This window comes from Sus scrofa, chromosome X (genome assembly GCF_054392235.1).
Source record: "Sus scrofa isolate SSC_HxYL_T2T_F1_AM1 chromosome X, Sscrofa_HxYL_maternal_Yorkshire_Landrace_v2.0, whole genome shotgun sequence".
NCBI classification, from domain to species: Eukaryota; Metazoa; Chordata; class Mammalia; order Artiodactyla; family Suidae; genus Sus; species Sus scrofa.
In genome coordinates, this window is record NC_139401.1 from 26,026,348 (window position 1) to 26,041,460 (window position 15,113).

Here is a 15,113-nt window from a genome sequence, read left to right on the forward strand (position 1 = left end):
AGAGCCATCCCACAAGAGAGTGCAAAGGATGCAGTCTTCAAGAGATCCTGAAAATTCACTCCCTGAATTAGCCTAAGAAAATATATTGACCATTTTTGGGAGGAACAGGATCAACCGAAGTCCAGAGTATTTACTCTGAATCTTCACTTGAGTTGCTTTTGCCCTTGGAACTAGTGCCACACATATTTTATCTTTCTAATCTAAATGTAGAAAAGAGAAAGACACTTAACTCTCTTGCTGCTAGTAGACCCTGCAGCAGGCAGAGACCTGGGAGACTGATACAACAAGAACACTTAGCTTTTGTGAGTGCCCATCAGATGTCCCAGGTTCTTTCAGCTGCAGCAGTGTTCTGGAGAAAGCAGCTTTTGCCACCAATAAATGACTCATGTTGGGCACCAAAATTGTTGAGGACCAAGAAAACTTTCCCCCACCCGTCTGGGTTCTTTTGGCTTTTGTAAGAATTAAATTGACATGAGACACATTAACAGGAGAAAATCCAATTTAATTTTCTATGTATGGGAATCCCACATACATGAGAGGTTCAGAGACAGAAAGGTAAAATGAAGTGGATATACATGCCATCTGAGCTAAGGAATGGGATGGGGGCCTGGAGCTCCCAAGGACGGGAGGTCATTCACAGGTCATTTTTGTTCAAGAAGAGCAAATGTTTGGTAATTTAGATGTTTTGCCCTTCCACATAGAGGGGGCCACTTAGATAAAATGACCTTTTCTGGGAAAAATCCCCAATTTACATTCTTCTAGGTAGGTAAGGGGCAGTAGTTGCTCTTTAGACCCACAGGATCTCGATTGCCTTTAACACAAAATACTCCTCATGCAAAAGTGGCACATTTGGAGGAGGCCTGTTCTGAACCCCTGCAATAGCCCAGGAGCAGAGTGTATAGGAGGATCAGCAAATGAAATATTAGGAGGAGGAGACATCAAGGGTAGGGGACTTTTGCTAAACCAACTTAGGATTTTTACTGAAGACAGGCCAGGATGATCAGATAACAAGGGTGGGGAGATTCTTACTAAACTGGCTTAGCAGGATTCTTGCTACAACTGACTAAGCAGGTTGAAAACTGGGCCCAAGGACAAGGTCCAGTCCAAACGGTTCAGAGGAACCTGTCTAAAGTTTGGTCAAGGAGAGATCTTTGTCAACACAATGATCCCGTCACTAATTCTAATGTTAGTCTTATGTGATATGTCATATTTTACTAGTCTTCCATTTCTAGCTCTTTGGTTTGTAAATCAAATCAAAGAGCCTACGGTACTACCAATCACAACCTTTTATTGCTACAAATCTACTGACATCTTACTTCCTTTTGATACTAATATAGGGGGAAAAGTTGATGAATCATGAAAATGATGTTCTTTTCCTGCTTTATGAAGCAATTCCTAAATAAAGGCAGAGAGAAAGAAACCCTTTTCCAGCTGTCTCATTGCCTTTTAAAGCCTGTATTATAAGATCTACAAAATGAGGCAAAAAGAGAGAAAACCATGGAATACTAAACCATTGGGGCTCCTTGGAGCTAAATTTTGGGGTTTTATCAGATTCTGAAGATGTGGGACCCAGAGAGATGAAAGATGATTGAGGGACTCAGCAGGAAAAATGGGAGGAAATTAGGACCATAATTACCCAGAATGAAGCCTATTGCTAATACCAGGGGAATTTGGTTTATCATGGATATTTCTGACTGGATCTTGCTTTCTAAGATCATATGAACTCAATGGGGAGGAATCTACAGTTATTACATAAACCACTCTGGCAAGTATTCAATTTCCAAAAAGTATAAGGCCACCAGACTGCGTGTTCCCAAAAGGCAGACAGCATGCCTTCTTCTGAGAGATCTTTGGAGTTATGACGTTGTTGTATTTTATTAATTCACATTCATACAATATTATCATAAATGAGCATGAATTTCAGGGTCTGGGGTATGGATACTGTCAACAAGTACACAAATCATTCTCTTCAAGGGGTTCACAGGCTAGTTGCAGAGCAGATAATAGTACATCCACAATGCAGTGCAATGAAGAATATGTTAAGGGTAAAGTAATTTATTGGAAAACAAGCAAGGAATAGATAGACATCAAGAAAGAAGAAGCTGAGCCATGGCCGTCTTATGTCCCATGAGGTCCCTCTCCCTGCTCTTTGTAGAGCCTTCTTAGGCTCCAGGTGGCGTGTGCTGAGCAGAGGGATGCAGCGCCCAGGCAGGTCTCAAGATTGTGCCCTCCAAGAAACCCTCCAAAATCTTGACTGGATAGGACCCCCAGAAAAATATTCAAACCTTTGACCTGTTCACTTTTACTCCCTGAAAAATGAATCACCATTGGAACAAAAACTAAGAGAATTAAAACAAGAAACAGAAGAATGGGACCAACAATTGTAGGCAAACAGGAGTTTGTTCATAAGGAAAAAAGAATTTATCCACTCAAGACTAAAAGCTAAAGGCCTGGAACTGAAAGCTGAATCAGGTCAAAAAGCAACACTGAATGCAGAACTGGCTAATTTTTACAAGAAATTTGTAAGTAAAAATTTTCAGAAGCATATATATTATAATAAGGACTGTATAAGCGTAATTTTGCCATCAGCTTCTTCATGGAAAAATTGACCTTGGAGAGGACTTGGAACAAGCTTACACTGCAACAAAAGACCAGCAGCAGGAACTCACTCACACTGAGTCCAAGTTTCCACAAGGAGCAGCTGCTTATAGGTGCTCATTTTACATGGGCTCTAAAACATATGACCAGAGTCCCGTCCCGTTCCTTAGGTTTCAGTGCAGAGCAGACTAGGAGAATGTGAGTCCTGGTGTGCCCATGTGTCTCCAACCTGATTGTGGATTCCCCCTTGGCTCTTGGTCATAGAAATTACTTTGAAGAAAACTCAAGCACTGTGTGCTTGTTTTCTGTGTTTTTTAATTATACCAATTTGAAAGAGAACAACACAAAAATTAATAAAATTTTACTTTAAAAATCTTACTCTACTGACAAGAATTTGAAAGCTGGCTTAAGTGTTATCACAGCCTTACCTGCCCAGTGGGTCCTGGTTACTGGAGGTCCCTGGGTCCAGGCCCTGATAAAATGCAGATGTCCTGGAAGGCCCCCCTGTCCAGACCTGGAAGCAGGTGCAGTTCCTCTGTCAGAGAGACCCCAGGGGACAGTGGAGGTGCCTTCAGAGAACTTTCTTCCACTTAGTCCAGTGAGGCAGAATTTGTTTCCAAAAGTTTTCTTAAACAGCTTGCCGGGGATCATATCCCTTTATTTAAATCTTATAAAAATCAGCATTGTTTCAAATAGGATTATATGGTTATAAAGTAATGAGGCTCTCTTTGTACTTCATCCTGGAGCCCATGGGCAGGCATGAGGGTGGGGGAGGCACATCTGGATTTCACCAAAAGCCATTTGGCAAACAGTTTTTATTCTAAAGCAAGGTGCAACAATAGGGTTATAAGACTGGATTTCTTCTGTGGCTTATAAACTTCTTCCACCAAAGAAGATTTCCAAGCAGAAATTTCAGAGACCAGAGGAAGTACATCATCCCCTTCCCCACCCCCTCCACCACCTCCACAGCCAGCCCAGGCTTTTAAGGGCCATGTGGATAGATGAAGGTGATTCTGACAAGGAATCTTCTCTGCTAAGTGCTGTGGATTTCTGGTTAACACTGTTCTGGGTCTATCACTTCCATAGGTGGTAGACTTAGGTGTCCAGAGGTCCTCAGGAAGGGCATGGAACAAGAGTCTTCACAGAACCCACAACCTGTCACCAGCCTGTGTGACACTGTGTATCTGCAAAGAATCGAGAAAAGTGAGAATTCTCTTGTGGTGCAGTGGGCTAAGGATCCAGCATTGTCACTGTAGCAGCTTGGGTTGCTGCTGTGGTGTAGGTTTGATCCCCATTCTGGGAACTTCCACATGCTGTGAGTGTGACCAAAAAGAAAAAGAAACAAGGGAAAAGTGATAACCAGCAGAGCTAGGGAGCCAGGCAAGGCCTCCAGTTCTGTGTGAGTGAGCCCAGAGGCGTTAACTGTTTTCTAGCTTTTAATTCTTTCTCCCATCCCGTCAATCCCACTGATTGACTTTAAGGTCACTTAAAGGTCTTCTCCTGGCAACTTGAAGTCAGTGGTCTTATTTCTTCTAATTCCTCTTGCACACCAATTCTTAGAGATTTTGTGGGTGACTTTGTATAGTAACCAATTACAAACTGTTAGTTTTGTTAGATGTTACCAACTCTGTGAAGGCAGAGCAAGAATAAGAAAAATGAGCGTATATTCATTGCCTGTGGGACTAAGAACAACCACACAGACACAGGCATGTACTGAATCACCCTCTGAGACATTGAGATTCTGGTGTCCCAGACTTGTTTACAGGATCATTGAGCAAATGGATTCTGCCCTTTAGCTGGTGGCTTGGTGACCTACAACCAGGATTTACCTCATACAAGAACTTTTACCAACTGTAGCTCTTTCTGCACATTTCATTATTTACCTCCTAGGGGCTCTTAGGGGCATGTCTCTTGAGGTTTCAAGGAACAGAAATTTAGGTGATCTCTGGTCAATGGTTATGGACATGTAACTGGCAAAAGTCAAAGGTATCCAGACACAGACCTCCTGAGCCTCTGCATTGGGGAAAGCCCTACAGCCAAGGACCTTTACATCTCTGGTGTTTGTCAGTGGCCACCTTCCAACTGTGGAGTGAGTGTGGAGCCTGCAGTGTGACTGGCGTGACACAGTACAGTGCAGAGACCGAAGGTTCTTATCCCCACTTGAGCCTCTCTGGTATGAGACCAGGAGACGTTCTTGATGTAGTTCCAAGGATGCTTTCTTTTAAGAGTGACTTCAAAGTGAGCAAAAAGTCAACGTATGTTCTGTATTTAGACAAAGCAGAAGTGGTTTTTAGACTTTGCAAAATAAACATTGTGAAAGGAAAGGTTTTTTGGAAAAAGGCTGGAAAGGGCAGCATCCTCGGCTAGGAGGTGAGGTGGGAATTGCCGGTATATCATCTCCATGCCAGACGCCCTCAGTGCTAGGAGGATGGCAGAGTCCCTGGCACAGTGAAAAGCACCCCTAAGTCTCAGAGTCCTGAGTGGTTCTCCTCTAATTGTTTCCACTTGACATAAATTACGTGGTAATTAGACATTGAGGATTGGCAGAAATGTTTTAGCAACCCAAGATTTAATTGTAGTTGAAACACAGTAAGTGTATGTTGTCTTTTTATAATAATTTAATTTAATGCCAAAGCAGTTACTTGACTTGTGTTGTTGACTGTGTTGCTAGGTTCTTATGTTGAGTGAATTAACAAGGATGACAGTGCTATTTTCCTCTTTCTTGGATTCATAAACATTTAAGATTAAATGATTATGGTAAATGTTAACTTTAGGCCACAAATAAATGCAAATTAGTTTTTTGTTTACATATAGTTGATTTACAGTTGGTTTCAGGTGTGCAGCAGGGTGATTCAGTTATACATATATCTGTTTATAGCTATATTCCTTTTTTTTGATTATCCATTATGGTTTATTACAGGATTTTGAGTACAGTTCCCTGTGCTATATAGCAAATCCTTGTTTATCAAATACATTTTAATTAGAGTTAAAAAGAAAGAAAGAAAAGTCACCTGAACTTGTTCCCAAAGAAAAGGGTCTTGTCTCATCACAGGTGGAATTCAGAAATGAGACAGAAATAGAGAAAATAAAGAGAGAATTTATTTAAATGAGAAATACACCCCTAGAGGGAAGTGGGCAGAAAAGTGAGCAGCTGCCTAGTGTTTCTTGCCCACTGGTTACAGGGGGCATGCAAATGAATGGGCAGAATATTTTATTGGGAAGGATGGATTTTTGTCCTTATTTAGCCTTGATCAGACGTGTCATGGTGTCAGTACATGATGAGAACTTCTTACATGTAAGGCTACTTTTATGGTAATGAGGGCATAATGAGCAACAGGTTACTTTCAGACTCTGGAAATTCACACCTTTTCCCCTTTCTTTGTCTGTGTCCGGGTCATTTTTTCCTAAATGTGTGATCTCCTGTCATTTTGGAGATTTCTGCTTTTCTTTGTCTGCCCATAGACCCCGCTGTTTAGATGATGCATGGTTTCCTGCCACCTATGCCCCCTTTTCTCTGCTCATACCTAGCTATCTTCCCACTGTACCATTCCCCCCTCAAGTCTGGACACTTAAAATGTTTTAAAAGGAAAAAGGCTGACGGTCCATCTTCTTTAACTGCTTGAAGCTGAACATAGGTGTTGTCCCTACCTGTGGGTCCAGATCTGCTTGCTATCTGTCTGAGATAGGGGTCTCAGGGTTGTTGACAGTGGTGGAGGGGGAGAGTGCACTAGCCAGGGAAGGGGCTTAGATCCTCTAAGGGTGCCTCGTGATAAGCAAATCCTCCCCAAGGGGTAGCTGCAGTCCCCATAATTACTGCTGGCACCAGACCAAAGGCCCTCTTTTGTCTTACATGGGTTACATTGAGGATGGTTATTTGGGCTGGAGTCACAGTTCTCAAAGTGCAGTTCCCATAATGAAATGTGTTGTGTAGGTGTGATAGAGCAATGGCTTTGGTCATTGTGAGGTAGTTGTCTGCAGTCCCACATGGCCATAATAATCCAGTTGGTGCTGGTAAGACAGTATGATAGCTTTGGTTATACAGCTGGAGAAAAGCTCTGGGAGGTGGGAGACAGTTGTGGAGGGGTCCCATCTGTATTTTGGATTTTGTTCCTGGTTTGGAGTGTCTTTTGCGGGGGAGGGGGGGTCTATATTCAGGAAGAGTCATGATAAGGGGATATCTGATAAATTAGGTGGCATAAGAAATTTTGTTCGCATTAGTTTGTGAATTGTCACAATGTGCATGTGTGTTGTTAGAGGTGCTGGATGAAGTATGACTAGGATGGCCCACTGTATTGCTCCAGTTTATAGGCTTAAAGGTATCTAGGGGCAGGCTTAAGCTTCTGTTAGAGCCTCAAGGGCTAAAAAAGTGTTCGTATTTTCTCTGTGAGTATTATTCTGGCAAGGGGTTCATCCTAAGGTTTGACTGCAGATGAGGGAAATTTTGGTGAAGGTGTAATGTGATAGCAGAGCGGAGGTGACCTTTCCCATGTACCAATGAAAGAAAAATCTTGTCTAGAAGATTGGTTAAAAGCTGAGAATACAGTGTGGTCTTTGAATGGGTAGGTTTTGAGGGTGGTACTTATGTCTCCTAGGATGATGGGGTGAGGATGGCAAACCCAGCAGAGAGATTTTCCCCTTTAGCAATAATCTTGGAGTTATTGACCATTATGTTATCTTTCCACATTTAGTCTTAGAACCAAAGAGATTGGATGGATAAGCTGAGAAATAAGTAGGAGCAGAGGTGTAGGGTCCCTAGCATCTTTTGGAAGCAGAAAAGAGAAAGGATAGAGGCTGTGGAAGTATCTTTTGAGATTTGCGACAGATCTTATCAAACCCAGCATGGACAGGGGAGTTCTTTCACAGGTAATAGGTGTGGAGCTATAGCAGCACTCATAAAAGATTGTGACAGTGAGAAGGAGAACTAGGAGGATAATACCAAATTCACCACAGCATATTACCTATTTTGTGGGTTGTCTGGGATATCCAGAGGCAAAAAGGAAAATAGCAGGCATGGGTACTCAGCCAGCCTTAGATCTGAGAAGTGTCTTTGTCCTTTTTGTTTTTGTTTTGTTTAAATTTACTGGAGTATATTTGACTTACAGTATATTAGTTTCAGGTATACAGCAAAGTGAATCAGTTGTATATATGCTTTTTTTCCCCATATAGGTTATTACAAGCTATTGAGTAGATTTCCCTATGTTATTCAGTAGGTTCTCATTAATCATCTATTTTATACAATACTGTGTACGTGTTATTCTCACTCTCCCAGTTCTTCCCTGCCCCCAAAGTTTGCACCTATGATAACCTTAAGATTGGTTTTGAAGCCTGAGTTTGTTTGCATTTTATAAATAAGTTCTTTTGTATCATTTTTATTAGATTCAACATATGTGATATTATATGATACTTATCTATCTGACTTGCTTCATTTGGTATGACAATTTCTAGGTCCATTCAAACCAAATGGCATTGGTTTTTCTTTTTTATGACTGAGTAGTATTCCTTTATATGTACCACATCTTCTTTATCTATTCTTCTGTCAATGGACATTTAGGTTGCTTCCATATCTCGGCTATTTTGAATAGTGCTGCAATGAACACTGAGGGGCACGTATCTTTTCAAATTATGATTTTATCCAGATATATGCCCAAGAGTGGGATTGCTGGATCACATGGTAGTTCTATATTTAGGGTTTTTTTTTTTCATTTTTAAAAGTTTCATTGAAATAGAGTTGACTTACAAGGTGGTGATAATTTCTGCTGTACAACAAAGTGATTCAGTTATATATATATATATATATACATACACACACACACACACATCCATTCTCTTTGAGATTCTTTTCCTACATATATTATCACAGAATATCGGGCAGAGTTCTCTGTGCTATACAGCAGGTCCCCATTGGCCAGTCATTCCATATACCACAGTGTGCATATGCCAATGCCAAACCCCGAGTCCACCGCCCCCCACACACACCTGTTCCCTTGGTAGCCATAAGTTTTCCAAAGTCTGTGAGTCTGTTAACTGTTATGCAAATAAGTTCATTTGTATCCTTTGTTTAGATTCCACATAAGTGATATCATATGATGTTTGTCTTTTACTAACTTCACTTAGTATAATTTCTATGTCCATCCATGTTGTTGAAAATGGCATTATTTCATTCTTTTTTATGGCTAACATTCCACTATATATATATATATACACACATACACTTAATCATTTGACTATATATATATATATATAAAACATTCCACTATATATGTATATATATGTGTGTGTGTGTGTATATATATATATATATATATATATACTTAATCATTTAACAATATTTATTCTTCCAATCCAAGGGCATGGTGTATCTTTCCATCTGTTTGTGTCATCTTCGATTTCATCACTGTCTAATAGTTTTCATAGTGCAGTTATTTTGCCTCTTTTGGTAGGTTTATTTCTAGGTATTTTAGTCTTTTTCATGTGATGCTAAATGGGATTGTTGCCATAATTTTTCTTTCTGATATTTTGTTGTTAGTATATGGGAATGCAAGATATTTCTGTGCATTAATTTCGCATCCTTCAATTTTACTGAATTCATCAATGAGCCCTAGTAACTCCCTCATAGCATCTTTAGGATTTTCTATGTATAGTATCATGTCATCTGCAAGCTGTGACAATTTTCTTTCTTTTCCGATTTGGCTACTTTTATTTCTTTTTTTCTCTGATTGGCACAGCTAGGACTTCCAAAACTATGTTGAATAAAAGTGGTGAAAGTGGATATCCCTGTCTTATTCCTATCTTAGCAGAAATGATTTCAGTTTTTCACCATTGAGAATGATGCTAGCTGTGGGTTTGTCATATATGGCCTTTATTATGTTGAGGTAGTTTCCCCCTATGCCCATTTTCTGGCTAGTTTTTTTGTTTTGTTTTGTTTTATCAGAAATGGGTGTTGGATTTTGTCAAAAGCTTTTTCTGCATCTATTGAGAGGGTCATATGGTTTTTATTTTTCAGTTTGTTAATGTGTATCACACTGATTGTGAATATTGAAGAATCCTTACATCTCTGGAATAAATCTCACTTGATCATGGTATGTGATCCTTTTAATATATTGTTGGATTCAGTTTGCTAATATTTTGTCCTTTAGAATATTTCGTTTTATTATGTCTGAATTCTCCCTCTGATGTCCCTTACAGTGGATAACTGCCACCTCCTTAGGGTCTTGTACTGCTTGTAGAAGCTCTAAGATTTCCTTGCAGTGCTGGATTGGAGAGACCTATGCAGTCAGCAGTCCCCTGTGTACATGTGCATGTAACACCAAAAATGCATACTTAGAATCTCTATAGAAATTGAGCCTCTTGTCTTCTAGCCTTACAGCTTTAGCTAGGGCTATAAGTTTAGCTTTTTGTGCTGAGGTCTGGTGAGGCAGGGCATTAGCCTCTATGATCTCATGTAAATCTACTATGGCATACCCTGCTTTCTGGATGCAGTCATGTATGTAACTACTTTTATCAGTAAACCAGGTAGCATCAGTGTCCTTGAGGGTCTGGTCTGCTAGAATATACCTGTTCCATGGTCTCAGTATAAGTATGAGACAGTTCCTCTCGGCTTTCCATTAGCATAAGTGTGGCTGGATTTAAGGCCTAACATAATTTAAGGGTTATTTCGTGAGAATCTATAAAGAGGGGCTGATATTTTGTGAGGCAGCCTCCAGTCAGCCATTGACGTCATTTAATTTCTAATACTCCTTGTCCCTAGTGTGGGGTCAGTACTTTCAGGAGTTGACCCATGGTGAGTTTTATAGATTCTTTAACTAGCAGGGTTGTAGCTGCTATAGTTCTCAGACATCCTGGTCATCCTGAGACCACTGAGTCTAATTGTTTTGAGAGATAGGACCCTAGGGCCAGGGCACTAGTCAGGGCAATCTGAATCTGAGCAAATGCTCTTTGTAACTTCCCTGTCCAATCTAGAGGTTTCATGTCCAGTCCCTTTAAGGCCTCATATAATGGTTTTACCATGAGACCAAACCCAGGGATCCAAATCCTACAAAACCCAGCCGTTCCTAAAAAGGTTCTGTTTCTTTGTATGTTGTGGTTGTACATGTGCTTCCTTACACTGGATCATAAGAGTGTGCTTCCCTGGGCTTAGAACATGTCCCAGGTAGGTGACTCTTTGGAAGGAAATTTGGGCTATCTAGAGGGATACCTTATATACCCTGGAGCCCAGGAAATTGAGGACCTGTACAGTATTTTGGCCTGAAGCTTCCTTTGAGGGGATTCAGATAAGGAGGTCATCTACATACTATAGTAATGCCCCAGTGTCTAATTTTAGTTCCCTTCATTCCTTTGCTAGGGCATTGCCAAACAGGTGTGGGCTGTCCCAAAATCCCCAAGGAAGGACAGTCCAGGTATATTGTTGGGTTTCATTAGTGTCTGGGTCAGTGTATTCAAAAGCAAAAATGTATTGAGAATCAGGGAGGAAGGCATCTTTAAAATCAAGGACTATAAACCAGGCTGTGTCCTTGGGGATCTGAGTAAGGATTATATATGGGAAAAGGGGATAAAGGGGAATTATAGCTTCATTTATGATTTGGAGATCTTAGACCATTCTGCGCCATTTGGTTTAAAGACAGGTAGGACTGGAGTATTACAGGGACACTGGCATGACACCAAAAGTCCATATTTGGTGAATTTTGAGATTAGGGGTTGGAGGCCTTGTCAAGCCTCTGGGTTTATGGGGTATTGGCCTCTGGAAGAGAAGTTATTAGTCTCCTTTAAGGTGATTTTTATGGGAGTGACAAACTTTGCCTTCCCTGGGATTGCCTGATCCCAGACCTGTGGATTTGTAAGTTTTTCAGTCTCTGGGTGAATTTTTTGAGTTGGACTATCCATGTGTTGTATAATACATAGTCCAGCTAAAAACATTCCTTGGCTTTAGTTTTGGGGAGAGTAAAAATTGCTCCAAGGGTGAGAGAAAATCCCTTCCCAATACTGGGCTCAGGCATTCAGGCATGACAAGAAACTTGTAAGTTAAATGAATCTTTCCTCAGGTGCAAGTTTGAGAGGTAGTGAAATGTTTTAGCTTTGGCCTTCCTTCTACTCCAACAAGAGAGCAGGTTTTGGGGAAAAGAGGCCCAGCGTGAGAAGTCAGGACAGAGTAAGTGGCTCCCACGTCCACTGGATACTGAACAAGCTTACCTGACACCTGTAAGTTCCTATGGTCACTTGTGGTTCCTTCTATGTGATGATGACTGTCTTCTCAGGAGCTTTGGGAAGTCCTGGGTCCTGCCCATCAACAGCAGACATGACTTGCATGGGGGAATTTCCTTGCTCACTTTGTAGCTGGGGGCATTCCCTTTTCCAGTGGCCCATCTTCTTGCAGAGCAGGCATGGCGTTTTGAGTGTAGACTGACACCTATTTCCTGGGCATTCCTTATTCCAGTGTTCAGGACTCCCACAGTTATAACTCGCTCCCTTTCCTGGCAGAGGTCTCCTGGGAGTACTTTTGGGGTAACCATGAGATGGGTTAGGTCTTGTTCAGACCAAAGGGCTGGCTTGGCCATGTTCCTTCCTCAAGTCATGCTCTTCCTTCTTTTCCTCCTCAGGCAGGTCTCTTTTGTTAAAGACACTGAAGGCTGTGTCAGTAGGAAGGTTGAGAGTCTGGGGCCCCTTGGCAAGCTTTTGAAGCTTCTGGAAGAGGTCAGAGGCTGATTGGCTAATGCAGTGGGTTGCATACCCAGAGGCAAAACTCCTATGGTTCTAGTCCCTAGCTACCTCCTACCTGGGAGGATGGCTAGAAATTTTCCCTGCCATGCCCTGTGTATATGTAATGGTAGGAAGTGGGAGACCTAATGGTGAGTTGGAAAATGTCTGGCAGATTTCTCTTTCCTCATTTCCAGAGAGTCATGAAATAAGAGTGCAAAGTAGATGGAAAAAGGGATACAGACTGGAGACAAGGATAGGTAGGCATAGGTGGACCAATAATAAACCTATAAAGGTAGCTTCAGGGAGGGGGTGGTGTTATGCCTTTAACTGTTTGCCTAAAAACATTGCTTGGAAATTGCCTTGAGATGGGCAGACTTATTATATCTCTAGTCCATTCCATGACTCACTTATCCTTTCACTGGAGACTTCTTTTATGTGGTGAATGCCCTGATGGCATTTAATTGTTTATCCTGTACCCACATTTTTGTGGCACTAGATCCAAAAATGGGACAGACAGAAAGTGAGAGTGTGGAAGTAGAGTGTGAGTGTAGTGGTGGGAAGTACCTCTCAGGCACAAGGGAGGCAAGAGATTGAGGCTTACTGAAATCTCCTGTCTGGCTCTTCGAAGATGTTCTTGCAGAAAGGTTCTTGTCTCGTCATAGAAGGAATTCAGAAACAAGATGGAAATTGAGAAAGTAAAGTGGAGAATTTATTTGAGAACTATGCCTCCAGAGGGGAGGCAGCCAGACAGATGAGCAGCTGTCCTATTTATCTTTGGCCTTTAGAAGGGCATACAAATGAATGGGAAGAATAGTCATTAGAAAAGAGGGCTTTAGGAGTCATATTCCCTGATTTTCATTACAGCTCCACCTGAAGGGAGGAATTTTTGTCCTTATTTAGCCTTGATCAGAAGTGTCATGGTGTTGATTCATAATGGAAACTTCTTATCTGCAAAGCTAATTTTACTGTAATGAGGGCATAATGAGCAACAGGTTACATTCAGACTCTGGAGATTCATGCCTTTTCCCACTTTTCTTTGTCTGCCTCCAGGACACTTATCTCAAATGTGTGATTTCCTGCCCAACTGGAGGTTTTTGCTTTTCTTTGTCTGCTCTTGGACACCCCATTGTTTATAAGATGCGTGGTTTCCTGCCACCTGGCCTGCAGCCCCCTTTTCTTTGCTCATATCTAACTATCTGCCTGCTGTACCAAATTGACAGGAGTTAATTAGAAAATACAATACATTTGCAAGTTTCTGCTAAAGGGTGAAGATTCATTTTTCAAAGATTAGAAAGGGTATAGTCATAGGCTGTATATCACCTGATGAATTTGGGACACAAAGAATTGTGACAAGGATGAATCATATATTGCATGTGGGATGGAAGGGAGAGAAGTGTACACTGATTCTGGCAAGATGAGCAATTAGGCTTTAGACAAAAGAGTTTGAATTGTAGTCTGCAAACCTTTAAAAGACTTTAAGTAGAGTGAAACTGCAAGAAAGACCAGTTAAGAGATAGCTTCAGTAATCCATGTAAGTAATTATGGCGAGAGCCTAAACTAGGGCATTGGTGGGGTGGGGGGATGGAGGGAGAAAGGGATAAAAAATATCATTCGATATGGGGATTGAAGGAAAGGAGTAAATACATGATGGAGGCCAGGTTTCTGGCTTTGTTGACTTAGATCTCCCCAATACGTTGCCAATGCTTAGTACAAAATTCCAAAGAAATACTTGTTTAAAACAAACTCATTATAAGATACAGTTGATTTGCTGAGATATTTCTCCTGGTACCTCTTCTCAGTTAAATGCAGCCTTGTAATTGGTTTCCACATTCTCACCTCTAGTGTTTATCTCTTGGCTTCCCTGTGGGTTTTCTCTGGGGCAGCTAAGAAATTAAGCACCCCCGATGATCAGGAGTGGTAAATATATGTGCCAGCTTCCTCATTCCTCAGTGGGACAATTTTAAGCTCTATTCTACAGGGTATCTGAGAATTTTCACAATGGGACTGAGATACAGTTGTCTACAGCATAATCCCTTCTTAACTCACCTTTGGCTTTCTTCTTATATCAGTTTCCCACACCCTTCCTTATGCTTTCCTGGGCTCAGAGTTCAAATAATCCACCTGTACCACAGTGTCATGTCAGAGTTCTGCTACTGGGGAATCAAATCTAATACAGGAGGTAGATGATTATATTTTTGAGAAAAAATTGGAATCCTCTCATAAGAAAAAATACTAACACAATTGAAATAGGTCCTTAAAATGAAGGGTTTGCATTTTTTTCAGAAAGGCTAAGGTTAAAAAAAATCCACTTGATAGTTGTCACGAGATAGAATATTCTTTATCAAATAATAAAAAGAGAACATAAATTACATCGTTATCATACATTGATGAAAGACAACTGAAAATAATTTGCCTCTACTAATCCATTACTCTGAACTATCTCAGGCCTGTTTCTCCTTTGATCCCAGTTATCTCCTGGCAGCCTTGCCAGTGGAGTGCTTAAACCCAAAGCCAGTGCACAAAATAGAAATCCAGAATCTATTTCATGTGCTTGGTTACTCAGGAATTGTCTGCTATACTTCAGTTTTCATCTTTCTGAAGAGCAAGTGAAATTCAGTTTTGACCAGTTGGTATCCAGGTACTATGTTTGACTTAAATGAATTCTTAGATATTTTTGAAAAAAAGACTCATAGCACTCAAGGTCATGCCCACAGAAGATTAATTACAATGATATAACACATATTTCTCTAATATTGCATTCAGTTCTTTTTTAGAAGCCATAAAGAATGATAGATGGGCAAGATGCAAATCTAATATACAAT

General features: G+C 40.8%; 1 protein-coding gene and 1 long non-coding RNA gene across 2 annotated transcripts in view; both read left to right on the top strand.

Moving 5' to 3' along the window:
- LOC146394519 (uncharacterized) overlaps window positions 1-15,113 on the top strand; it is a 76,421-nt gene that overhangs the window by 19,871 nt on the left and 41,437 nt on the right. Inside the window, exon 2 of the long non-coding RNA XR_014835684.1 lies at window positions 9,602-9,677. This is a non-coding gene — a long non-coding RNA (uncharacterized LOC146394519). The remainder of the gene's footprint in view (window positions 1-9,601; window positions 9,678-15,113) is intronic.
- LOC100157863 (cytochrome c oxidase assembly factor 8) lies at window positions 2,018-2,800 on the top strand. The gene is given in 4 exon segments (XM_013986024.1): window positions 2,018-2,050; window positions 2,156-2,250; window positions 2,252-2,562; window positions 2,565-2,800. Coding segments are annotated over 4 exon segments (675 nt in total).